Here is a 22749-nt window from a genome sequence, read left to right as displayed (position 1 = left end):
CGTTACCCTCTCGGCCAAATTAACACCAAAATTGCATCATTTCACATTCTCACTACTAAAATTCAACCACCAACCTTTTGGTCACCACTAAAACTCGGCCACAACCCCTTAGGGTAGATCTTATTTTTGGGTGAAAGCAAAACCACGCACCCAGGACCCTCTATTGCTCAACCCAAAATCCATAATGTCTCCTCCGCTGCACCAAAGAACTAGATTAAACTTACTCCAAATTATGAACACTATCTTTCAGTCGCTACCAAATTCGGCCACCACAAAAAAAACTTATTCCAAAAAAGTCATTACAAATCTAACACGTGTAAACAACATATTTTTTACTACAACCAATGTCGTATATTTTAAAAAAATATTATACATTGGATTTTTTTCAAGGGGCCCAATTTACATTTTTGCCTAGGGTCCCGAAAAACTCAGGACCGTACCTGTTCATTACTCCGTAATAACGTCATGCTGATCTACAAGTAATAATTCCCTACTAAAATATACATGTACAATAAATTGCTCTCTTAAAGGTTGAACACAACCTGCAGGAGTTCACATCACAATTTTACTATATGTAGTACAAATTACAAATTCAACACCACTATCACACATGATGTACAAGATGGCTAATTCTATTGTGAATAAGTAGGCACTAGGCACTACATATAAGTTAAATGCTTTTGTATCACATCAACGAAAGAGATCGTTCAATCGTTGCTCGAGCCGTTTTAAATCAACACATGTTACATCGCTTACCTGCAATAAAAAAAGCAACGCAACCAAATTATTTACTTAAAATTAGTTGTGAAATGATGAAACTGAGACATGTTGATCTCCATGGAAGTAAGAGTACGCCATGGATGAAGCTTGAATGAAGAAGATGTTTATAGAAGAATTTAGAAAGATATTGTACTATTGTAGTGAGAGAGACAGAGTAAATAAAATGAGATTTATTATTGATAATTTATCTATACAAGTGTTTTTTTTTCTTATATACAAAGTGTCTAGCTAGCTGACGTCATACACTAATACTAACACACATTATTCTTCATACACCCCCCCCCCCCCTCTTTCAAGATGGACATGGGTAAGAATGTCAAAACACATGCCCATGTTGGAAGCAAGAGAATGATGCTGCTGCTGCCCTAGAGGTTTTGTAAGGATGTCGGCAATTTGAGCCCCTGAAGATATATGTCGAGTAGCAATAAGCCCCTCTTGTACCTCCTCTCGTACATAATGACAATCGATATTAAGGTGCTTGGTACGTTCATGAAAAACGGGATTTGCAGCGATGTGTTGAGCAGCTCTGTTGTCAAAATACAATTATACAGATAATGAAATGTTGATGCCAAAATCTTCAAGTAGACGTTGTACCCATACAATTTCACTAGAACTATAGGACATGGCTCTATATTTTGATTTTGTAGAAGATTTAGAAACAGTTTTCCGTTTCTTTGTTTTCCAAGAAATTAAAGCCTCTCCCAAAAATAAGCATTGCCTTGTAACAAACTTACAGCTGAAAGAGCATGCACCCCAATCTGCATCAGTGTACCCCTTTAGGGTAAAATAACCATTGGCAGGATAAAAGAGCATAGCATTTAAGGTACCTTTCAAGTACCTTATAACATGGAGAGCAGCTTGAAAGTGAGGCTGATGAGGAGTACTCGGAAACTGACTCAAATGTTGCACAACAAATGAGATATCTGGACGTGTAAGATTTAAGTATAAAAGTCTCCCTATCAACCGTCTATAAATTTCTGGATCAGATAAGATGTCTCCCTCCTCTGTGGACAACTACAACCCTCGAGGAAGAGGAAAAGAAACAGTCTTGCAATCAAACATGTCACAATCTGTTAGAATGTCATTGACATATTTCTTCTAACTGAGATACATTCCCTTTGTTGTCCTATGAATCTCTAAGCCAAGGAAATATTTGATATATCCAAGGTCCTTAATAGTCAAAGCCTTCTCAAGAACTTGCTTAAGAGATGAGATAAAACTCTGATTAGTGCCTGTAATGAGCAAATCATCAACATATACTAGAAAAGTAGTATAATGACCATCTACAAGCCTGGTGAACAAAGAATAATCATTCTTTGATTGACTAAATCCTTGAGCTAACAATAACTTGGTGAACTCTAGATTCCATTGTCGATCTAGAAGCTTGTTTTATGCCATATAATGACCTTCTAAATCTACACACTTGACCCTGCTTGGCTAAAGTATAACCATCTGGTGGTGTCATATACACTTCCTCATCAAGGAATTCATGTAATAAAGCATTGTTAATATCCAATTGATGAACTGACCATCCTTTAGCAGCAATTATAGCCAGTAAAATTCTAACTGTAGTGAACTTAGCAACTGGACTAAAAGCGTGTTTGTAATCTTTTCCTTTTACTTGATTGTACCCTTTAGCCACTAACCTTGCCTTGTATCTATCTACACTTCCATCTATCTTATATTTGACTTTATACACCCATTTTGAGCCAACGGGTTTAAATCCTATAGGCAAAGATGTGAGATCCCAGGTGTGATTTTCTTCCAAAGCTTGTAACTCCTTTTGCATAGCCTGTGTCCAATGTGGATCAGACTTGGACTGATTGTAAGTTGCTGGCTTAGGAATAGAAATTTTTTGGTGAGGAGAAATAGCAGCACTCTGAACAGTGAGTGATGCTGATGCTAATGAAGAACCAGTAGGTGTATTAGAAACATGTGTCCTTTTATGAGGAACTGTAGGACAAATAAATTCCTGGAATCTTGGAGGCATGTGAACTTCTCTAGAAGCTATCCTAGGTATGAAAGTATTAACAGTAGCGTCATTAGATGGATTAGGTGTAGTATCATTGCTAGTAGAATTTTCATTGTTGCTGCCAGTATTTGTGTGGACAGAATCAAAAGGAGAAGAATTAGTTCCAGTCTCATTGTCATTATTGGTAACACCAGACACAAATGAATGTGTAATAAATTCATCATCATCAGAACCAAGGGGATGGAGTGGGGAGAACATAGCTGACATTTGATTAAGAGGAACAGACTGAATTGCAGCAGCAGGATTAGTAGAATCAGACTTGAAAGGTAATATATCTTCATGAAATACTACATCTCTACTAATGACAATCTTATGTGTAGTAAGATCATATAGCTTATAGGCCTTTTGAGCAAATGGATACCCCCAAAAATATACATTTTCTGGCTTTGGGAGCAAATTTGTCTCTAGAATGGAAAAGAATCAATGCAAAACAAAGACACCCTATAACCCTTAATTCATCATAGCTGCATTTTCTTTTAAACAACACTTCTGAAGGTGTTTTCCAACCTAGAATGGGAGTCTCCCCAAAAAATTTTAGGTAAATGACTAAACAATAGTAATGCTCTAGCCGTCTCAACTAGATGCCTATATTTTCTTTCAACTCGACCATTTTGTTGAGGAACCCCAAATGCACTTTTCTGATGTACAATACCCCTTTCCATGAAAAATTTAGAACATGATTGTTGTATGATCTCTGTTCCATTATCACTCCTCACTATTTTTACCACTCCATTGTATTGAGTATTCACTTGAGTGATAAAACCCTTAATTATGTCAGAAACTTGAACCTTGTCCTTAAGAAGAAAGGTCCAAGTAACCCTAGTGTGATCATCCACTATAGTTAGAAAATAAGAAGCCCCAGTAAAGGTAACATGTCTATATTGCCCCCACAAATCAATGTGTATCAGATCAAAAGCAGGTAAAGCCCTAAAATTACTTCTATTAAAAGGCAATTGATGCATCTTTGTAAGAACACAAGTTTCACATTGAATATTGTTGATGCCAGTACAATTAATTCCTTAAGTGTGCTTCATCTTGGATAATGAAGTGTGTCCTAAACGAGCATGTAACAACTCGACTTTATTACTAGGAGTAGCTTTACAAGTACAAATGCTATGACCTTGTAAACTAATATTATTACTAAACTTATTCTGAGCAGATTGAGACAGCTCCAACATGTCTGACTTCAACTTGTAAAGTCCATCTGTTCTTTGACCAATGCCAACAATCTGCTTATGCACTGGGTCCTGTATCAGTCATTTGTCCACATCAAAACTGATCAATAACCCATTATCAGACAGTAGTTTACCAACAGATAGCAAATTATGTTTGAAATCAGGAATATGTAGAACATTGTGAAGCACTATCCCAGGTCTAATATGCATAGTCCCCACTTGTGTCACTAACTTACTTGTTCCATCAGGTAATCCCACTTTTACGGGTTTATTCAATTTCCTTAGGTCAACAACTTGATCTATTAATGAACTCATATGATCAGTTACATCAGAATCGATAATCCAAACAGATGCTTGTAGAGAACAAGAACAAGAAGTTGCATTTGATACTGAAATTGTACCCGCGAAATTCACAGCAGAGTAATCCATTTCACCATAAGAGGCGAAGCTTCCTTTGCGTTTCATCTCTATCATCTGCCTGTAGATAGCTACAATGATTTTTGGGTCCACATCAATATCTCTATCACCAGAGCCATTTGTATCCGCAGCATGATGTGCAAAAGAATCAAATACCAAAGGATTATCTTCTTTACTCATCAACTCAGCATTATGAACATTGGACGCTGACAATTTTGCAAAGTATTGTTCCTTCTGATCAGGATGTAAAACGAAACAGGTAGTTCTGGTATGACCGGTTTTCTGTCAATGATCACACCATCTCTTTTCCTTCTTCTGCTTCTTAGCATCCCTGGGTGCATCTCTCGTCCAGACATTCCAGGGCTGATTTGCTCCTGTATCTTTACCTTCTCCAGATTTAGACCAATTCCCAGGGTTAAATCTTCAATTGGCTGCCATGGCACTGGATTCACTTTGTGAAGACATCATTTTTGAGAGCCGCTTTTGACTTTCAATTTGTTGAACAAATTAATATGCCTTTATCAGATTTGGCAAGGGATCCATAGAGAGGATATTTGTCTTCAAGGTATCATAAGTATCATCTAGCCCCCTGAGGAAAGTCATGACCTTCTCACAAGTGATGATTTCCAGAATTTTTTTTCAAGAAACTGCAGGAACATTTATCCAGAACTCCACAAGAACATTCAGGTAAGGGCTCCAGATCATCAATGTCATCCCAATGACGTTTGAGTTTATTGTAGTATTCTGCGACAGATTCCTTATCCTGTGAAGAATTCTTCAATTCTTTCTTCAATTGAAACAACAGTGGGCCTTTCGACTGAGCATACATATCATTAAGATTTGTCCAGAGGCGCTTAGCAGATTTGCAAGTGATGAAACTCTCTTTAATGTTTGGAGTCATGGAGTTTAGTATCCAGCAACGCACCATATAATCAGCGCGTAGCCACTTCGAAAAATTCAGATCATTCTGCGCAGGTGCTGGTGTTGAGCCGTCGATGAAGCCACACTTATTCTTCGTTGCTAACGCCATGATTATGCCTCGACTCCCGGTAAAAAAGCTTTTACCGTCGAAAGTTGTGGTGAGTGTCATCCCTGGATAATCGGAATTTGGAAGAAATGTCGGATCATCATACGGATTACTTTTTGCAGTATTTGATACAGAATCCGCTTCAGGAGCCATGACGAATTGCGAAAGATCCATTGAATTGATTAAAAATTGAAGAAGAGAGAAGACCGAAAAATCAAATCGCGAACAAAATTAACTCGCTATTTTTGAGATTTTGTTGAATCGTTTGATCGGAATGAAGAAACTGAGTAAACAAAAAAACAAGAAAAGATAAGATTTGAAGTAATTATTGAAAAACGAAGTAATAATCAAAATCGAAGAATTTCAATTGACGAAAGAAACCCTAATTTTTAGGAATTTTTGGTTTTGATAGAATGCGGAAATAAGAATCAAATTCAACACGAATCAAGAGACAGGTTAAACCTACTCTGATACCATGTGAAATGATGAAAGTGAGACGTGTTGATCTCCATGGAAGTAAGAGTACGCCATGGATGAAGCTTGAATGAAGAAGATGTTTCTAGAAGAATTTAGAGAGATATTGTGGTGAGAGAGAGAGAGAGAGAGAGAGAGAGTAAATAAAATGAGTTTTGTTATTGATAATTTATCTGTACAAGTGTGTTTGTTTCTTACTATATACAAAGTGTCTAATTAGCTGACGTCATACACTAATACTAACACACATTATTCTTCATATTAGTAAATGCCAATAATCAAAGTTTTGCTAGGTAGGTGAGTTCAATGTTTTAAAAACAATTAGGCCATGTTTTTTCCAGGTTAATTTCAGTTCTCATTCAGCTTATTTATGTTCACTTCAATTCAGGTCACTTTAATTCAGTTTAGCTTAATTCAGCTTTATCATCTCACCAAATTTCAATTCATTTAAGCTCCATTCAACTCATTTGAGCTTACTTCAGTGTAGTTTAGCTTAATTCGGTTCAATTCATCATTTCCATTCAGTCCAAAAGAATACGACCTTACCCTAGCACGACACATATAATAAGTACTTTGACATTAACTACGGGTTTCATGCACGAAACGTTAAATTGGCCACTTTAAAAATAAATAATGAAGCAACCTTAATAACCAAACTCGATCCTTATTGAGCAATTGAACATATGGACATGAAATGATCAGGAGCGTCTAATAGGCCCTATTCAGCCATAAGCGCGAAACCAAATCGTCGATTTTGGTCATCGAATTTACAAACTATATTGATATTGATGGAATTAAATACTGTACAAACCTCGAAATAAAGTACACTAGTCCATTTAATAGACTTGAACTTAAGTTTAACAAAATCACAATTTTTGGGAGACACTCATTGTAAGAACTAACCATCTTTCTTTCAAGAATGATTAAAATCACAATTAGTCTTGCTGAAGACGGGTCGGAGCAAGTGACGGGTAATGCCACTCACAACAAAACGGATATGGGGGACAAGGTGGGGGCACCCCCATGTGCTTCCCTCTCTCCTCTATTTGGGTCATTTGTGAGAGGAAATGGTATCCGTCACTCCGAAGTGACGGATATGTGCCGTCTTCAATGAGATTTTGTGTTAAAATCAATGGAGTAGTTTAATTTTAACGTTGAGCCTTATAGTTCCTGTTCCCCTCAAAACCTTACTCTTCTCACCAAGACATCAACCGTGCGTGGGAATGTGATAAACTAGATAAACGACGTGCATCTAAAATTCTAAATGGTGAATTACACTCCCGTTTATATACAAAAATAACGAGTCTTTTATAAGACGATTTTACATAAATATTATTAAAACAGACAACGTATTGATTCAATTTAAAAGAATCACAAACTATTAAAAAAATGGTTAAAAAAAGCATATTTTACACAAATTCTTGTATAAGACGATTTTACATAGAATTTGTGCACTACCGATGCATATTAACATGCATGTGAAGTTGAAAATTGAGAATTTACCTCACATTGAATAGAGTGAATAAATCTCCCATGCAGTTTGCTAGATGTTGAACTCACAACGTGAAGTCCTTCCTCAAAAGCTACTTGTATGGCTGTTGACAACATATATTCATCATCTTTAGCCCTAATTTCAATATCGAAACCACCCACAATCTGGCTGATCACTACACTATTTGGTCGGGTTGGATCGCTCGAAGCACCCAATTGATCACGGCTCGAACTTGTTGGCTCTGTGGACTGTTTAAGCTCATCTCTTTTTTCTTTAAGCTCCTTGATATTCTTCTCCAAATCTTTGATGTAGTTTGTTGCTTCTTCTAAGTGATCAATTATTGTTTTTCTTCCCTACAATTAGATTCGTTTAATTATGTAATTAACAACTTATAAGCCGATCCGACCTTCGAATCATCACTATATGTGCTTCACTATAAGGAAAAAAATTATTTTAGAAAGAATTATCATTAGTAGAGTTGATTATAGAACCCTAGACAAAAACCCTAGAAAAGTAGTATCCACTAACATTAATAGTCCTTACAAATATTTCCTCTGACTCACCAAATTCTTTACGTTTTATTAAAATTTCTCAAAAAAGAATAAAGAGTAAAGAACATGTTGAGTAGGAGGAATCAGTACCAATCTATTAATTATTTTTGTAAAATATGGAGTACAATCTAATTACTCAACCCTAGAAGTGGCAATTACTTTCCCTTTTGATGATGACCAACATACATGTTGATAATAACACAAAATATAATCAAAATTTGAAATATTCAAAAAAACAATTATGAAAATTAATATACCTTGACCATATAGATCAAAGAACTAGTAACGTATAGATCTAATATTACGGAGTATAATTTAACGAGAGATCTTTGGTTCAATTCCCTCTTCAAAATTTAAAGAGAGTTTGACGCTTTTATAATCCATTAATCCTACCCGATCTGTAACCGACTAAATAAAATGGTGTAAAAGAGACGATAAATGAAAGAAATCAATTAGTGTATTTACCTTCAAATGATCATTAGGAATGACTGATCGAAGGGACTCAAAAAGAGTAGCCATTTTCTGTCTTCTTTGACGTTCGTTTTGTCTATGAATTTCCCTTCTTTTTTCCTCCTCAACTTCGTCAATATTACTAGTGTTGCTAGTACTAGCTAGTAACCTAGATTTTCTGCCGCCCCACGGCCCGACCTCGACCATGACCTAGGCCTCGACCTTGACCTTGATTTAAGTTTGATGATCCAAACAATTCATAGTTTTCCAAGTCTTCGATCTTCACTTCAAATGAACCATCTTGTTCATCAATATCATTATCATTAATTTTGAACGATAGTTCACAACTTCGTTGGAAAGGAAACATATTTTGGTGTAGTGTTAATTATGAAGACAGAAACACGTGAAAATTTGTTCCCATTATAATGGAGATATTGTTTTGCTGGTGGGATTTTTCAGATCTGTGAAATCAATCAAAGTATGAACGCTTTATTATTTTATGTTCTAAAGCAAAAATAAAACAACAAAATGAGGTAGGGTTGAAACTAATACAATAGGGAAATTGCCAATGACTTACGTTCTGTTCTTTTCAACCGAAAAGCTAGAGTTAAGCTGAACTGGACTGAATTTAATGGGACTGAACTGAACTGAAATGAGGCTCTATTCTTTTCGGATAAAAAGAGCTAAACTGAACTGAACTTAATGGATCTGAAATGAATTGAATTGAGCTGAGCTGAACTTAACTGAAGTAAGAGTTAATTTGTGAAAAGATGAGCTAAACTGAACTGAATAGAGCCGAAATTAATAAGTCCGATGGAACAGGGCCTCGGGGTTAAATTTGTGAAGAGATGAGCTTAATGGATCAGTATGAAACTAAATCGAATCGAACTAAATCAATAGAGCTAACTAAATCGAAATGAGTCAAATTAAGTCCAAAAAATAGAGCCTTAACCTAGCTGTTTTTTATTTACTCATAATAAGAATTGCATAATTACATTAAGGGTCTAAAATGTTTAGTATACACACCGTACGGTCAGAGTTAATTTGGTTTTATAGCTTGGCTCTGTTTGCTAAAATTAGCTGAAAAAATGACTAAATTTAGCTGAAATCTGAAAAAGGTAGGTAAAAACTTAATAGGTAACTAAAATCTAAAAAGTTCGCTTATAATTTAGGTGAAAATTAGGAACGGATAATTAAGTTAGCTGATTATATAAAAAAATGTTTGACAAACTAACTGAAAAGTTAGCTGATTAAGACCAAAGGAGAATCCAACTCAAGACATCATTCAACAAGCCACGGGTGGTAACTATACTTGCTCTGGAATTACACCCGGAACAATTGGCGCCGTCTGTGGGGAACGCTACTAGAAGCTAGTCACATTCATTCCCAAACAAAAAAAAAAACAACAAAAACCCACCCAAAAAGCTGAGAAGATGTCAAAACAACAAGACGCAGTCGTGACCGACGAAACCGCGTTCTACCACGATGATACTTTCAACAATTGCAGAGTCGTGCGGCCCTCCACCGGCGGAGTAATCCAACCGGGTTCGGGATGCCAATAATGCCGGACACGCCACGCTGCCCGAAACCAGTCACCATCATGGGACATGTGGTTGACATAGCAAAAACGAAAATGGTCCTGGACCTAATTAGTAATACGCCACTTGCTCACACACGTCACGCCGACAAGAGCGGCGGAAACCGCCAGAGACCAGGGCCCAAAACGTGACTCCGAGAAATTTGAACGAGCACCGGGAGAAGCGACCCGCCAAGTCGCTGGGAGCCCAAAGTGGGCGTGGTAGACCTAAGTCCTTCCCGCACTCATGGGAGGACAGCGTCCCCGCAACACGAACGAGGCTTACCCCAAAGGAACCCGAGGAGTCCGACTCAGCAGAGTTGGAGAAGAAGTCCGAGTCGAAGAAGAAGTCCTTCCCGCTACGAGGATAGGAGCCGGATTAGGAATGCGAGGAGCCGATCGCCGCGCGTCGTTCGACACGTGGTCAGACAGCCCCTCAACGCCTACGTCTTAGAAGTCCAGGTGCCAACTAAGCTCAAGTTGCCACCCCTATCATACAAAGGAGATAGTGATCCAGCCGACCACGCTGAGGCTTTCGAGTCTTACATGTCGGTATGGGAGCAGCCCGATGAGGTCTGGTGCCGAGTCTTCCCAACAACTTTGCATGGGATGGCTCAAAGTTGGTACAAAGGGCTTCCCGACGGCTCGGTATACTACTACGCCGACCTAAGGGACGCCTTTCTAGCCCAGTACTCTTGCAACAAGAGAAGGGCCGTGGAGACGTCGGACCTCCTAACTATCAAACAGGAGGGGGGCGAATCTCTGCGAAGCTATGTGAAGAGGTTCGACGGAAAGGTCCAGCAGATTCGAGAAATTAATCCCGAATTGGCGGCCTTCGCGCTGATGAAAGGCCTCCCAAGGGGAGACTTGAAAAATGAGCTCATCAAGTGCGGAGGCCTAAACTTGGACGCCGCTAGGAAGATGGCCGACCAGGCCATCAAGGTAGAGGACTATCACAAGACCTGGTAGGCCCCGCGAGGCCGAGCACTCGAAAAGAAGAGTCACCGGGAGGACAACCCGATGAGAGACGCGCGTGACAACAACGGGTCACGGTCCGATGAAAGACGCCGTGAGAATAATAGGTCACGGTCGGACAAACCCGCCAGAGACAGACTCGACGGGCGCCGGGTGGAGTTCGGGAACGTACCACCGAGGCGGTATAGTGATAAAACCCCTCTCGTCGTATCGCCGCCGAGGTCTTTGCCCGAGCAAAAGCGAGGGCCGAGGAAGTGGGAGAGACCCCCAAGCCAAAAAGTGACGGTGACACGAGCCAAGATCTTTGTGAGTACCACGCCACACCGCCATTTAACCAACGATCATCGCGGCATCTAAAGAATGCCATTGAAGAGCTGATCCGGAAGGGGAGCCTCGGCAAGTACGTTGCCAAAAGCCAAAAGTCTGACGCCGATAGTTCAGGTAAGAAATCCGTCTTCGAACGGATAGGAGTGATCCATGTTGTCATCGGGGGCAACGAGAACGGAGGGTCCGCTCATGGGCACAAACGGCACCTGAACGAGCTATATCAAGCCATCAACTTTGTGCCCAACACAGCGATCCCCGCTTCCAACATCCCCGATATAACCATTGGAAGGAAGGACTACGAGGGAGTCATCGCTCCTCACAAAATGACCCACTTGTAGTCAATTTGGACATATCCAACCACCTGGTCAAGAGGTGCCCGATTGACACAGCGCGTACACGAACATCATGTTCGGGAGTGCTTCCTCGGCCTCGGCCGAAAGTCAAGGACTTGAGCCCCGCACCAACCCACTATACGACTTCTTCCTGGGGCCGCCTGGTACCACCGGGATCAATCGACTCCGGTGACGTTCGGCGAAAAGAATGCGGCTAAAAATGTCCTAGCTGAGTTCGTGGTCATCGACGGCTCGTCCGCCTACAACGTTCTCATAGGCCGAGTCACCCTGAGTGAGGCTGACGCAGTGATGTCCATCCGGGCCCTAACACTGATGTATGTCTCGGACCGGGGGGAAGCGCATAAGCTCGTCTCCAAAGACGAGAATGACGAGGTGGTCAACGTCCAGATAGCCGCCAGAGGATGCAACATGCAATCCCTCAAAGTGGCAAAGAAATCAGAGAAAGGGAAAAGTCTATCCTTACAACAGGAGGGCGACCTCATGGATGTAACTAGCGGCTGACTAGGACGTTGTGCCTTTGATAGGCCATTAGGACGCTGGTAATCTCGGGAATACTCTATGTAGCGGCGGAGGTGTCCAAAACAGCTGTGGGCACCCCGACGCATGTTTTTACCTAAATGAAAAATCATCCAAGTCTTCCATCAAAATGTTCATTCTTCCCATAGTCACTAGGAAGCAAAGCAGACGCCGACTCACACCGTCATACCGACAAGAGCGGCGGTCTTTATCGATAAGGGGATGTCGGCTCACACTGTCATACCGACAAGAGCGGCAATCTCCATGAAGAAATAGGCGCCGTCGCAGTCACCCCAAGTAGTAGACGCCACCACTAGCCCTCACCCCAAGAGGTTGGACGCCGTCGGAGTCACTCCAAGTGGTAGACGCCACGGCAGTCTCCATGAAGAAATAGGCGCCGTCGCAGTCACCCCAAGTAGTAGACGCCACGGCAGTCACCCCAAGAGGTTGGACGCCGTCGCAGACACTCCAAGTGGTAGACGCCACTACAGCCTCATGAAGAAATAGGCGTCGTCGCAGTCACCCCAAGTAGTAGACGCCACGGCAATCACCCCAAGAGGTTGGACGCCGTCGCAGTCACTCCAAGTGGTAGACGCCACGGCAGCTCCATGAAGAAGTAGGCGCCGTCGCAGCCACCCCAAGTAGTAGACGCCACGCAGCCACCCCAAGAGGTTGGACGCCGTCGCAGTCACTTCAAGTGGTAGACGCCACTAGCCTCATGAAGAAATAAGCGCCGTCGCAAGACACCACAAGTGGTAGACGCCACGGCCAAGAATAAGAAGCGATCGGCTCACACTGTCACACCGACAAGAGCGGCAATCACGACCCAGTAGCGATTGATACTCGCAAAGCAATCAAAATGCCTTAGAAGCGTTAACACAATTGAGATACGCGCTCTAGACTGCCTCGGCCAAGCCGAGGCGGAAACAAAAGAGACACTCAATTAATAACGTAAGGAGACAACCCAGACGAAGACAGAGACGCTAAAAGTACAGTTGAGGCTCAAATACTAGCGCAAGAAAAAGAAGTAAGGTAAAAACCTCGGCCGGGCCGGGGCGAAGAAACGAGCTCTTATTAAAAATGTTCAACGAATTACAAGAAATTACAAGGACAAACCAAAAGACAAAAGGCTACGAGATATCATCTCCCTATGTCCTGCCGTTGCTCGCCATCGCATCGGCCGGTAGCGCAAGACCTTCTTCGAGGGGCAACCCGGCTCCCTTAGCGGCCTCGGCTTCAAGAGCCCGGCCTTAGCCTCGGCGGCCTCAATCGCCCTTGCCCAATCGGCTTCCTCCTTGGCCGCTTTAGCCTTCTCAGCGATAGCAACTGCCTCCTCGGCCGCCTCTTGCTCTATCTTCACTCTCACCGCCTCCTTGACCTTCTCCTCCACAGCCTTCTCCTTAGCTTCGAGCTTGTCGTCAAACAGCTCACAAATCGCCCCACGGAAAGGAACCTTCAAGAGGAAAGAGCTCCTCAATTACTTCCCTGGCAAATACTGCTTCGGCCGATCCGGAATCGAACACAGGTCGGGGAGCATTTTGGTTTGGAGCATCTCAATGTCGTCCTCCTTTTGCCTGATGATGGCCTCCTTGCTCCGGATCACCTTCCCCCGGATCTCAAATTTGCCCCTAAATTCATTCCTCTGCTGGAGATAAAGGTCGGCGTGCCTCGAACAAGGTCACACTTCTCCAAAGCTTTGCAACTTCGGCGCAGCAGCCTCGGCCTTGGCTCTCTCAAAGAAGGACCTCCTTTTCAGCGTCCTCCCTAAGCTTTCTCTCGGCCAAGAGCGCTTTCTCAACATCTCCCTAAGCCTTTGCTCATTGAGGAGATCCACCTCGCCTTCGCGCCACCTTCTTAGTGACATCAAGCTTAAGAGCGGATCGAGCCACGGCCTTCTCTTGCTCTATAATGCGAGCACCGGCCAGATCGTTCCACCTCGCCAGCTCCTCGACCAACCTCGCACCTCCCGCCACGAGCCGGGAGGGGGAAACCTTCGGGATGAAGAGTCGGCGGTGACATTTCGATCACTAGTCTGCATGGTCGGGAAAGGGAAACCTTCGGATGAAGACCCAATGGCGACGTCATGATCATCAGCCTCGCGCGGTTTCTCTTCCACTTGTCGCTCAATAAGAGCGGCGACGACAAAGGGCGATCTACAAAATTTAAAGAAAGCATCGGATCAACATACATCGACATGCCGAAGAGCTCATCATCGGCAAAATACTGATGAACCTGCTAAATCTGAGCCACCGGATAGATCGATCCGTGCTTGGCCTTCTTGGCCGAAGGGCGCATCTCCTCGTCGGCCAGCGAAACAACGGCGGCGTAAAGCTGTCCTTTCTCTTACGGACAAGGGGAGACCCCTCCTCCTCGTCAGAGTCATCCCCATTAGAGATGTAAACGATCTCCACCGTCTCCTTCGAACAGGGGGATGGAAGGTGGAGCCGATGTCGACGCCATCACCGCCGAAGGCTTTGTTTTTCAGTATGGCGCGGCATGTTACTAACAACCTTCGCACAGGCCTCCACCGCATTCAAGCTTTTCACCGCCGATCCATAAGATCATTCGGCGACGTCCCTACGGTCATGGGCCGAGCCTTGGGGTGCGGGTTAACGCAACGGTTTTGTCTTTGTGCAGCCCCATTCTCCGGAGGATATCCTCGACAAGTCCCGTCCAAAGTGGTCTCGAAAAAAAAATAAATAAAAGCAAGAATTAAGTAGAAGAAATAAATCGAAGTTCGAAAAACAAGAACATTAAGAGCGGTGATGGGCCTCACACCGACCCCACTCACCACTCGTGCTAGGGCCGGTATGAGGCCGACTTAGCGAGAGCGGCTCATCCTCGAAGAATGATCTCGTTGGGGGAATCCATTTTTTCGACACCCCACCCTTGTCCGCCTCAAAAGCCTCATCGCCGCCTTCTCATCCTCTTTAAGAAGGACCTTGCGGCATCCATCTTGAGTTTCTTCCGGTGACCCATCCGTCATGCTCCGCCTTAGTCTCACACCGCAAATTCACTTGGTCTTTGAAAGGAGAGGGCAATGGATAGTCATCCCAAGCACCTTAACATACACCCACCGATCTCTCCGGTCTTTACAAGAAGTAAGTTTGTCAACCGAAACATAACCTTTCTCCGTGTGCACACTGTACCAACCGACGCGGCCAGGGGATTGACGGTGGAGATAATGAAGCCGGCGGAATAAATTCACCGTCGAGCCTCCCCAAAGAGACAAAGCCACACAAAGCCGACTATCGTCCTCATGGCCAACGGATGCAGTTGGGCCACGGCGACGTTCATAGCCTTAATGATGGCCATGACGTACTCATTCAGCGGAAACCGGAGCCCGAACTCCAAGTGTCGCATGTATACGCCGGTATGGCCCTGGCGGAGGGCAACAGACGGCGACCCTCCTCGGGGATAACAATCTTGTACCCCCGCCCAAAAAGAAATGGCCCTCGAAAAATTTCTCACCGAACAATCGCCAACTTATGGGTCCAAGTTCGGTCAACGCGTACCTTGCGGCACGTCACCGTGATCCATAACGCTTGCCTCACCTCTTTGGGACGAGCCTCTTCAAATCATCACCAAAATCGTCTACGTCATCATCGACATCAGAGTCATCCTCCCATTCCTCCAAAATTCGAGGATCGACTTCGGGAGAAGGAGACACAGGGCCCCCAGTGCCTTATCGGGAGGGCGTCCAACTTCTCCCCCTCATCAAGACGTGACGGGGAACCCCCGGCGCCGGCCTACTAGGCCCGGCATCGTGCCAGAAGACATGTTTACCATAAAGACTCACAAAATTAAGAAATGGGAAAGTTTGTTTGTTACCTTGAAGAAAAACACTCGCCGGAGTATCAACTCTGAGAATTAGAAGACCAAGAAAACCCTTGAAAATTTAGAGAGAAGAAAATTTTGGGAGAATGAAATTGGTGGCCAATTTCACGGGATAACTGCCCTATTTATAGGGAAAAGCCCATAAAGAAGGACCAATCAACGAACAGCCCATGAAGCGTCAACCAATCAGCGTGCAGACACGTGTCGGACATGCAACTATGGAATGTCAATCGTTGCAACAGTTAGACGTCAATCAAGGCAACAGTAACCAAGCGTCTTCAACACGCCTATTCATGTCTCCTTGCCTATTCACCTTCCTCAACAAATTCCCAAGCATCTGTTCTCCGCCGGCATCATGGTCAACCAAGCTAAGTAGCGCCGGCCGGGGGCAATCAAAAACAACCGGCACACTCAATCCTGGTCTCGGCCAGCGTCACTTTCTTTTCCACATCGGATGCCCTTTACACACCCATGCGGAGGGGGGATATGGTACGGCCTAAGAAAGACCAGGCCGAGGTAAAAGAAGCCGCCGCAGAAGAAGCCGATGCAGAAATTTTCCGCAAAATACTTACGCAGAATATACGCTCAAACGTACATCGGAGCCCATACCACGGCATAGACTACGCTGGGGGCAAATTGATGGGGCATATTCTCGCACGACCCATCAACATATTGAGCAAGGTCAAAGATATCCACAAAGAAGTCAACGACTTAGACAGCCTAGCCGATGCAGCCCATCGGCCTGTCAGCCTGGGTCTCGGCATGGCAACTTGCCAGCCGGGGCACATACCCGCGTACTCACATCCAAGACCCTTCGGCGGTGAGTCAACAGGGCCCGCCGGCCTGCCATAGAAACCTCGGCCGAGGGGTAGATCAGTCTTTCCACCTGCTAGCCACTTGGCCACTTGGCCACTACGTGACAAAAGGTGAAAGCCTATAAATACTCCTCAACCTTCATTGAGGAAAGGATCCCAACAAATACACAACTAAACCTAAATACACTATTCATCTGGTAATATCCTCCTTATCTCTCTACAATATACATTCAGCCAAGTAACAACTTATCCTTTAAGTTTACTGACTTGAGCGTCGGAGTGAGTACGCTTGGCACAAAGCCAAGCCCTCGCCTCGTTCATTGTTGCAAGAGAGGCCGAGAGGAACGATTAAGACCAAAGGAGAATCCAACTCAAGACATCATTCAACAAGCCACGGGTGGTAACTATACTTGCTCTGGAATTACACCCGGAACAATTATGTAAAAAGATAGATTGAAGCGGTAAAAAAGAGAGATACTATTAAGTTAGGTACCTTATTTCTAAAATGTTATCCTATGTAACATTTTATTTCAGGTACCTTGTTTGGTTAAATAAACTATATACCAAATATTTACAAAAAAATAAGGTAACTGAAAATTTGGCCAACAACAGAGCCTTAGTCATAACATGATTTTGGCGCGATTAACTTGAATATCACCTATAATCGTTTAGGGTTGAATTGAACAATACAGGTAAACAAAAGTAAGTTATAAAAACAAAGATGAGCGGAACACGGTAAGTTACATTATAAAAATAAAGCTAAGTAATATAATAATTAAGAAAAGTTTTGAATACAAAAATTTTAAATCCATAAAATTAATTTGTAAAATCCTCTCTTTATTTTATTTATTTGTTTACCTTTTTAAATTTCTTGTAAGAGATAATTTAATTAACGATAAATAAATAATTGAGACGAAGCACATAAACATCTTAAAAAATCGATGTTCCATTCAACAGTTTTCATAGTACTTGGCTATTTGCTGAAACTAAGCATATAATAATTGAAAAGAAAAAAAAAACACTCGGTAGACAAACCCTACCCAATACATACCCATCTCCTATAGGTAGTCTCAACTTTACATCTATTTTATTGGTTTCTTTATTAACCTTAAAGAAACGTTCCAAAAGCATGGCATGGCGTTCTTAATTAAAAAATTGTAAAAGAAAGAGGGTAGAACATTAGTAGTATTAGGAAGCAATTATATGGTGCTATCAATAATATCTCTTGTGGGGTTAACATTTGATTGTTTGACGATATTGTGATCATTGTTTGATATGATGTGATTAAGCCAATATTTGGAGATTATGGTATTGTGATCAACAATGGAATATATGGAGTTCCATTTTATCATTATAGACAATTAGACACACATACATTACAATATGTAGAACATCTTTTTGTTTAAAGGGCTAGGCTCTGTTTGGCAAATGACAAAAGCAAATTTACGAAAGCAAATAGCGTTAACATAATACGGTTGGTGGATTTTAGTAGGAGGTTTGATCATCAAATTAAATTAGCAGAATTAAGAAAACGTGTTTGGTAATTAGCGGACTATGTGACAAATCTACCATTTTCATGTACAAAATAAATATGCTATTACAATCTATGTATCTATCTATATAAAAGAAGCTTTTTTTAAGTGATATTAGAGCATTCACATCATCTTTTTTAATTTTCGGAAAGTATATAGTAAGATCTTGCAAGATTAAGAAAAAAGTAATATGTAATATTTTTAATATCACAACTATTTTTTGGATAAAAAAATTGTTTGATAATCAATCTAACAAAAAAATATAATGCAAAACATTTCGAAATTTACATATTTGGATTCGTAGCGAAAAATATTTCATTTGGGTATAAATTTTGTATTATTTACTGCTATATTATTGATTATATGATCTAATTAGTCTATTAAGATGCGAATTAAAAAAATGACATTTGAAATATCTTTTATTATTATTATTATTATTATTATTATTATTATTATTATTATTATTATTATTATTATTATTATTATTATTATATTAGTAAAATAGTTTAGCTACAATGAAGAAATAATTATTTTATAGAAAATTACAAATAAATTAAATAAATGTAACATCCCCATCTATCAAAGTGTCTTACTAAGGCCTACCTTAGCAAATGGAAATGCTACCATCTCGGTTGCCCGAGGTAAAGTATATCAATTCGACCATAAAAGAACGTTTAAATAAAGTAAACAAATGCTTAGTCGATTACAAACCAAAATACCAAAACTGAAATACAAATCCAGACTCCTTCATTTTCTGGTTGAGGAGTCATAATAGACTTCTGACTAAAGACAGACTTAAGAGGATTGGTTTAGTACATGATGAGGTATGCTACTTATGTGGAGTAGCTGATGAAACTCACACACATCTATTTTGTGAGTGTCAGTATATAGTAGCAGATGCAGCTTGCTGATGCAACAAATATTGGGAGTGAAATTTAGACCTGAGCTGCTGCAGCACTGGGTAAAATCCAGCAGAGGTAGGAGCAAATTACAACGTCAACTAGTAGGGGCATGTCATGTTGGGCTAGTGTATGCAATCTGGGAAGCAAGGAACCATGCTAGGCATAATGACAGTGTCCTACTGCCTAGAATACAAGTGAAGAATGTTATCCGCATGGTAATGCAAAGGTTCTGGACTATGAATGAAACTAGGCTGAGTGATAAAGAGACAACCTGGCTAGAGATGGTCAAGTGTCAGCTATAGTTTTTCATGTTGTCTATTCTTTTGTATTTAGTGAATGTAGATGAGTACTGATTGTAACTGGAAAACACATATGATGTAAACTGCAAACTTTTTTGAGATGAATATATACTTACCTTACACAAAAAAAAAATACAAATCCAATAAAAAGTGATCATCTAATGTGGACACGACAGCGAAAGCTAACTAGACTCGGCGATCCTCCCATCCATCCCGCGAGAAGCTCAATCAACCAGAACGTGCTAGATATCTGCTCACCATCGCCCAATGGATCATCGCAGGTTTTGCAACAATGAAAAGGGGTCAGTCAACAGCACAATAAAGCATGAACCACAACACAAAAATAAACCATTTAAATCAGTCCTTCAACAACACAATCTCCAACCTCCAAGCACATCATCTGAACCGCAGCCCAGATCTTCCAAGCTACCCATCGCAAGAGGTACCCACACCGCTAGTGGGAGACCGCAACCTTGGCACCTAATCCTCGCTCATCGCAACGAGCGCAACCAGATCATTAATGTGCACACCCCCTGTTGAGGGGAGCCACAAGGGGCGAACATGGGGGTGAAGACCATCTCTGATCCCGACAATAGCTCCACAATCAATACCAACAATACTAATAACATCAAGTCACCACAATACTATCACAGCAAGGAAATCATACAATATCACATCACTTGTAATCAATCATAAAAAAGACTGAGTCGGAAAACCCTACCTTATTCGCAAATCCGAAACACAAACAATCAAGCGAGCTAGAACTGCTCCTCTACGAAATCGTCACCTAACGAAGATAACCAAACAATAATAATCACAAACCCTCATAAATCAATCTCTACCCCCAATTTAACCCAAAGTAGGGTTTGCATAAACCTCTAACGATAAATACTAGAGACTTACCAAAGTAATCGATACAGAAAATGAGACGCAAGAACTCACAATCGATCGATCTAGGCTTAGGAATTGATGAAGATGATTAAGGAAGTAAGGAACGTAGTTTAGGTTTTGTAAAAATATTTTAGAAACTAATTAAGCGAAAGTTATACTCTTCTAATCATTTTAATCAAAACCGCGGAAATATAACCTGTCAGACCGGGTACTCGATCGAGTACCAGACGTACTCGACCAAGTATGCCCTACTCGACCGAGTGCCTCACGTACTCGGCCGAGTGCACCCAAGTCAGTAGCATGCCTCAAAACACTAGACGACCCACTCGGTCAAGTACAGCCTACTCGACCGAGTTCACTATGCCCAGAAATCTGTGGTATTACAGTCTTCCCTCCTTAAAAGCGAACTTCGTCTCCGAAGTTCACACCCATACCTGTTACAACCATGCATAACCCAACTACTAGTCATACAACTCGAAAAGAACACATAACTCGAAAGAAACACCAACAATACCCCCAACCATAACCAAACTATGACGACACAACTCGAATCACAACCGAAACTTACCTCAAAACTAGCCAAATGACATGCGATCATCTCTTACCCCCCTTAAAAGACAATGGTTATGACCTCATAACCAAACATACCTAATCAAAGAGATGTGGATAACGCTCCCTCATTACCTCTTCCGGCTCCAAAGTAGCTTCTTCAACATTATGGTTAGACTATAATATCTTAAGCAATATGGTTTCACCGTTCCTTGTCTTGCACACCTTATGATCCAATATCTCCTTTGGCGCCTCCACATAAGTAAGCGCTTCATCGAGCTCAATATTCTCCACCTTAAGCACATGAGATGGATCACTCAAATAATTTTGAAGTTGTGACACATGGAATACATTATGCACCCAATCAAGAGATGGTGGCAAAGCTAGCCGATAAGCTACTTCACCTATCCGATCCAAAATCTCATATAGACCTATAAATTTCTGGCTCAACTTCCCTCTTTTTCCAAACCTCATAACGCCGCACATATGTGACACTTTCAAAAGAACCTTGTCACCCACCTCGAGATCAATATCCCTGCGATGCAAATCTGCATAACTCTTTTGCCGATCCTGAGCCGCCTTCATCTTTTGTCGAATTAAATGTACCTGCTCAATCATATCTTATACCATTTGTGATCCTAAAAACACATCTTCAGCGCTATTATCCCAATACACTGGACTCCTAAACTTCCTCCCGTACAATGCCTCGAATGGTGTCATCCCAATACTCGTATGATAGTTGTTATTATATGAAAACTCAATCAAATTAAGTCGATCTTCCCAACTCTCACCAAACTCCATCACACAAGCTCGCAACATGTCTTCTAAGGTTTTGATTGTCCTTTCAGTTTGACCATCTGTCGCAGGATGGAACGTCGTGCTCATCTTTAAGGTGGTTCCCATTAAATCTGTAACTATTGCCAAAACCGCGATATAAACCTCGCATCTCTATCTGACACAATATCCTTTGGTACCGCGTGTAGTCTTACCAAATGGGCTGACTTTGTCAGACGATCAACAATTACCAAAATCATGTTATTACCCTGCTGAGTTCTCGGTAATGTAATATCACAGGTTTCTGAGTATAGGGAACACGGTCGAATAGGGGATACTCGACTGAGTGGGTCATCGGGTGATTGGAGTTTGACTTCTGGAGTGTTAGCACTCGACCGAGCTTGTTGGTACTCGGTCGAGTATGACGTACTCGGTCGAGTATGTCAGGTAATCGGCCGAGTGCCCGGTTCAGTTATGTTATTTTCGCGGTTTTGGTTAAGGTGATTAGAGAAGCATAAATATCGTGTAAACAGTTTCTACAATCTTTTTTCATAAACTTAAACTATGTTTCGTTCTTCTCTAATCATCCTCATCATCTCCTAAGCCTAGATTGATCAATTGTGGGTTCTTGCATCTCATTTCCTTGGCGATAGCGTGGGTAAGTCTCTGGTATTTCTTATTTCAGTTTATGGTTGTTATTTAGAGATGATGCAAGCCCTAATTTGGGTTGGATTGGGGGTAGTGATTGATTGTGTTGGTTGTGATTAGTATTGTTGGATTACCAATGTTGTAGCTGGCGATATGGTACTCTTTGTGCATTTGTATGATTGGCTGCAATGTAACGGATTGCGAAAAGGTAGGGCTTCCCTACTCAGTCGGTTGTATAATTGATTATAAGATATGATTGTGGTTGACTGTTTTGTATTGTTATCATAGTGATTGAGATTGTAATGTGATCGGTTGTTGTTGTGGGACCATTTTTGGGAGATGGTTCCAACCCTATGT

General features: G+C 41.7%; 1 protein-coding gene across 1 annotated transcript; it reads right to left on the bottom strand.

Annotated features, from left to right (window-relative positions):
* Positions 1-496: 496 nt before the first annotated feature.
* LOC141622060 (transcription factor bHLH120-like) lies at positions 497-8881 on the bottom strand. The gene is made up of 3 exons (XM_074438124.1): positions 8414-8881; positions 7409-7750; positions 497-756 (listed from the first exon to the last, which is right to left on the bottom strand). The coding sequence occupies exons 1-3, from the start codon at positions 8603-8605 to the stop codon at positions 691-693; spliced, it is 600 nt and encodes a 199-aa protein (XP_074294225.1). The 5' UTR covers positions 8606-8881; the 3' UTR covers positions 497-690.
* Positions 8882-22749: the final 13868 nt, after the last annotated feature.

The sequence above is a fragment of the Silene latifolia genome, chromosome X (assembly GCF_048544455.1).
Source record: "Silene latifolia isolate original U9 population chromosome X, ASM4854445v1, whole genome shotgun sequence".
Taxonomy (NCBI): Eukaryota; Viridiplantae; Streptophyta; class Magnoliopsida; order Caryophyllales; family Caryophyllaceae; genus Silene; species Silene latifolia.
This window is presented reverse-complemented; position numbering and strand designations above follow the sequence as displayed.